The sequence below is a fragment of the Alnus glutinosa genome, chromosome 5 (genome assembly GCF_958979055.1).
Source record: "Alnus glutinosa chromosome 5, dhAlnGlut1.1, whole genome shotgun sequence".
NCBI lineage: Eukaryota > Viridiplantae > Streptophyta > Magnoliopsida > Fagales > Betulaceae > Alnus > Alnus glutinosa.
The window spans coordinates 18822258-18827902 of NC_084890.1; the positions used below are offsets into that span (position 1 = coordinate 18822258).

The 5645-nt window shown below is 42.9% G+C and overlaps 1 protein-coding gene across 1 annotated transcript; it reads left to right on the forward strand.

The window, feature by feature from the left end:
- Positions 1 to 3769: 3769 nt before the first annotated feature.
- LOC133869038 (uncharacterized) lies at positions 3770 to 4882 on the forward strand. Its single transcript, XM_062306016.1, has one exon. The coding sequence runs from the start codon at positions 3770 to 3772 to the stop codon at positions 4880 to 4882; it is 1113 nt and encodes a 370-aa protein (XP_062162000.1).
- Positions 4883 to 5645: the final 763 nt, after the last annotated feature.

Below are 5645 nucleotides of genomic sequence, written 5' to 3' on the forward strand. Positions count from 1 at the left end.
AGTAATTTTTTATTTCAGTTGGTTGTTTTATTACTCTGTTTACCCTTTGTCCCTTTGTGACAAAAAGGGGGAGTAATTTTTATTTTGGACCGGGAATATATTTCTAAACCGGTCAAGTGATTTTTGACCCAGAATGGCCAAAGGGGGAGTTTGTTAGTATTTTGGCCTTATTCAATGTTTGGACAAAATCACTTATGTGTAATGATGCGGTAAACATGGATTCCACTTTCAGAGTGATGTCAAAAGATTCTACCTGCGAGTCAGAAGAATTTCAAGTTCCCTGTCAGCCATCTGGACGATGTGTCATCCTTTCCGGATGCCCATCTATCTACTGTTCCATCCATCCGAACGACGTGTCATTCCGTCCGGACATCAGACAGACAAGCATCATCTATCCGGACGACGTGCTTCTTCTGTCTGGACACCTACATCGTATCGAGAAGCTTCTGTACTAGCTTGCTCCGTCCGGACGTTTCAGCAGCACGTCCGGACGCCTATCAGTTCTCGAACGGTTCACTGATTCTTTCCAAGTTTCAAGAAAGGGAAGATCAATCAACCGTCCGGACAATATGGTATCCCGTCCGGATGCGTATCTCCGTAAGGCAAGAATCGCAGTTCAAAATGGACCGTCCGGACGTCTGACAGCTGTGGTCCGGATGCTGGTGCATCGTATATGGTAACTGCTGATTCGACTTCAACCGTCCGGACGTCTCCCCCTCATGGTCCGGACGCACGCGCATCAGATATGGAAATTGCGTGTTGAAGTTTAGCCGTCCGGACGCTCCTGCCCCATAGTCCGGACGCGCGAAGCCTTTTATGGAAATTACTTGTAGTGGACGTGCGTCCGTCCGGACAATCGAGCCATCCCGTCCGGACGATGTTCTTATACAGGAAAGATTTCTCTGCTAAAATTTCAGTAAATCCTATCGTACAGTTGTCCGTCCGGACGGCCATGGTTCACCGTCCGGACGGCCCCCAGGCATATTTTGCCTGACGCCCATTCTGACCCCCAGCCTATAAATAGGGGCCCCTGGGCACTTTGAGCTGCAAGAATTCGGTGTGAATTCCATTAGAGCTCAGAGACGTGATATTTCCTCTCAAGCCGTTTTTCAAGTGTGCTATGCTGTAAACCGAAGTTTACCTTAGAGGTCAACTCTAAGGTAAGGAGTTCCATTGAAGACCCCTTCAGGTAGGTGAACCTGGGAAGCGTTCATGTTGGGTTACACGTCAGAGATCAAGGTACGACCACTGCATCGGTACATGTGAGTATTATTGTCTTGTATCTAGCTTTGTCTTCTGAATAGTAGAATTCCTGGGTTTGGCTGCCCCGGAGTGGTTTTTTTCTTAACTGAATTTCCACTTCATCAACAAAAATCTCTGTGTCATTTACTTTCCGCTGTGCTTTAATTTTTGTTAACACTTATTGATGTGTCACAAATATTGTGTATTTGGACCCCTCAATTTACATTAGTTAAACCTTTAGTTTTGTTATTTTCTAATGTCTTGTGTGAATTTTAGTGTTTTAGTGTTTTGTTGGACTTTAAGATAAATGTTTGTATATATGTATATGCTTTTGAAATGTATATATATATATATATTTGTTGGTGGTGATTTATTTTTAGCAAACATCAAGACACAAGCATGGCTCGGCAAGGACAGCAAGTGGACTTAACCATTCGGACAGCAGCTCTTGCACGTGAAAGGAGGACAGCAGCAAAGGCAGCACACATCCTCACATCTCTCATTTTCTTCCCAATCAGCCAGCATGGTCAGCCCACCAACTTGGACAGCTTCTACAAGCAACCGGACACCTGGACAGCACTCATCAGTTCTCCTCTCTCCAAGGACAGCAAGCTGCTGGACATCAGCTTGCAGCACGTGAAGGGTAGCAAAAGTAGGCCAGCCAGCATGGGCAGCACCTCTCCCTCAAGTCTCCCCTTGCGTGTCCCCCCTTCCAACACAATGCAGCACATACATGTGACCTGCAGGACAGCACCTGCAGCTCCTGCAGCTGCAGCTGCTGGACAGCACCTTGGACAACTCCTTCAGCTCCTGCAGCTTCTGGCAGCACCTGCAAGGGGCAGAACCTCTGCTGGATAGTAGCATGGGCTGCACCTGTCCACCTCACCAGCAGGATCTCCAAGGCAGCAGAATGGGCAGACACTCCACAGCAGGAACACATACTGCTGACAGCAGCTGCCAAAGCTGCTGGACAGCAGCATCCACTCACTCCCTTTTCAGCAAATCCAAGCTGGCAGCAAGGACAAAAGGGAGGAGAAAGCAAAGGGGGAGACGATGCGGAAATCAGGAAAATAAAGGAACGAATCCGGAGAAAAACGAGGGGGGAGTTCCAGCACCATTTTTCTGGAGAAATATTCGGTGGACAGCAAGGGCATGGGAGGGTTTTCAACACCAAATTCTCGAAGGACCTCCATGTGTGGCTAAAGCTCTCCCTAGGGTTTTGATAAACCCTATCCAAGTATCAATGGCTTAATTGTGTTTTATTTTGGGATATTTATTTTGGGCATTGATGATTGTATAACTATGAGAATTACATTTTTGTAATTGGTTTTAAAGTTAAATGCAATCATGATGAAATGTTTATCTAGAAAGCTTATCATTTTGATTGTGCTCAAATTATGTTTATTGTTCAAAAGATGGTAAATGTAATGGTTATGCAATGGTATTATTTGAACATGCAACAAGAGGTTTTGATAGTTCATGCCTAGGATAGACAAATGATGCTACACCCTAGCTTAGGTAGATGATTTGTACTAATCTTAGGATGGGCTACACTTAATCATTGTTTGCATGTAGCTAAGTTAATAAATTTGATACCTTATGCCTAGGATAGACGGATGATGCTACACCCTAGCTTAGGTAGATGATCCGTACTAATCTTAGGATGGGGTATGCTTATTTTTAATGATGGTATTTTTTTTGACACCTTGTTGTGCGCATGACAACCGCACACGGGTAATATCATGCCTAGAAAGAATGTCCCATGTTAATGTGATGGCCATTGGTACAAGGATAGCGGTGAAATCAATTCCCTAGTTTCCCATATCATTTCATACAACTTTAATTTACTTTGTAGAATTTAATTTCTGTTAGTAGTTTACAACTTGAAAATCACAAAAACAACATACTTTCCAAAGGATAAATTAGGACCCATTTTATTAAAGCTTGATCCATGCAACCAATACATTCCCCGTGGATCGACACCCTCAATATAGACATTATCCTATAACGATTCGTTCTATTGCGAGTGGTATTATTATTGAAGTAGAAAAAATCCACATCAATTTTTGGCGCCGTTGCCGAAGATTGTTTAACGGATGCATTATTAAGTTTTTCTAGAATTGTGATAAATTTTACCCTTTGTTTTGCTTTACAATTTTTTTTTTGTTGAATTCATAAAGTTTCTGTTTTGCTCAGTACGTATAGATTAATTTGTGCCCCTGTTTCAGTTCTGTACCAAGGATAGTAAGTAAAAAAAAAAAAAAATTTGAGAGTCATTCTTTTTAAACAAAATTTCGGAACATCGGGCAAGTGTGCATATTTTCTTTCGTTTGTTTGTTTATGTTTTTAGTACCTTTTCTTTTTAATTTAATTTGTGTAGGTAGTGTGAATTGTAGATTAGTTTATGCTAGGTCATCGATGTTTATCACTTCCTTTGAATTTGTGCGACCTTGAGCTTGGGCGTACTCTTAGACAAAATAGGACCAGAAGAACGGCTAGTGTGTCTAGAGAACATTCTAACTCAGTCATGGCCGATGAAGAAGAAAGACCTGTTTTGTTAAGAGATCACTATCTCCCGTCCACCTACAATTCACCTTCATGCCTTCAGCTACCTAATGTCACAGTGGCTAACTATGAAATTAAGTCCAGCATAATTCAAATGCTTCCATCTTTCTATGGACTTAATAACGAAGATCCTTACAAACACATTGATGAATTCTTAGAAATCTGTTCGACGATTAAGATGCACGGTTTCTCTGAAGATGCGTTGAGGATGCGTCTTTTCCCGTTTTCTCTGAAGGAAAAAGCCAAGCATTGGCTAAAGTCCCTTGAACCCAACATTGTCACGTCATGGACTCAGATGCAGCAAGAATTCTTGAAGAAATATTTTCCCATTGGCAGGACCAATCAAATAAGGAAAACCATCATCAGTTTTTCACAATTTAAGGGAGAACAATTCCATGAGACATGGGAAAGACTGAAAGACCTTTTAAGGAAATGCCCACACCACGCAGTTCCTAAATGGCAGCTGGTGCAATGTTTCTATGATGGCTTGACTGAGCCACATAGACAAATGGTCGATGGCTCATGTAGAGGTACTTTCATGTTGAAAAGCGAAAATGAAGCATGGATTATGTTTGACAACTTAAGTGAAAACTCTATGCATCATGCTTCTACTAGTCGTAGGACACCTGTTCCCAAAGCCCCAAAGACTGAAAGTCTTTTCGAAGCAAGCATTCCATTCGATGTGACCGCCAAGGTGGAAGCATTATCTCATAAAATAGACCAGTTAATGGCAGCCGGTTTTGTCCATACTTCCTCTTCAAACATTTTTCCACAGCATGATCCATGTTCATTCTGCTCTAGCACTACACATCACGTGAGAGATTGTCCCAGCAATGGGCAATTCTCTGATATTTCTACAAAGCAAGTGAATGCTACTTTCTCTAGAGCGGGGAATGACCCTTATTCCAATTCCTATAACCCGGGATGGAGAAATCACCCTAATTTCTCATGGCGAGCTCCTGGTAATGAAAATTTTGCTCAACAATTCAATGGACCGCACCATCAAGTTTATCCCCAGTCCAACAATCAGTTTTTCCAGCCGCCATATGGCTCTTGTCCTCCCCACCAACAATAGCAATTAGCCCCTCCACCTCTTAAGAACACTGATTTTGAAGATAAAGTATTGACTGCTCTTAGCAAACTTAAGTCACAAACTCAATTGCTCCATTCCCATTCTCAATCCATAGCCAAGCTAGAAGTCCAAATTGGACAGCTAGCGAATGCACTCAATCAGAGAGAGGAATGGAAGCTTTCAAGTCAACCACTGCCTAAACCTAAAGGACACTACACTTATGCACACACTTTGTTTTTAGAAGTCAATTCAATTTTTCACTTTTAAACAGGGATTTCCACTATTCAGAGTGCTTCTAGAAGATTCTACATAGTCAGAAAAATTGGATCCCCTGCAGCCGTCTGGACTACGTGATATACTGTCCGAACGCCCAACTGTCCAAAGCATCATCCGTCCGGACGACAAGAACTTTCCGTCCAGACCTTTCTCTGTGTCGAGAAGCTTCGAACTGGTCCAGCTTGCATCCGTCCGGACGTTTCAGCAGTACATCCGGACGACACTCAATGTTCGACCAGCTATGCGATTTCTTTCCAAAACACAGATATGGGAAGATCGCTGCAACCGTCCGGACGATGTAGATTCCCGTCCAGACACGCTCATACATAAGGCAAGTATCGCATTCAAATTCCAGACGTCCAGACACCAGTCTTCATGGTCCAGACGCACGAGCATCAGATATGGAAATTACGTGCATCAGATCAACCGTCCGGACAACCATTCCTTTGTTCCGGATGCGCGAAGCCTTAATATGGAAATTACGTGCTGC

Excerpts from the sequence above, each read along its gene's own strand:
- LOC133869038 (XM_062306016.1), top strand. The coding sequence starts at position 3,770 with ATGGCCGATGAAGAAGAAAGACCTGTTTTGTTAAGAGATCACTATCTC.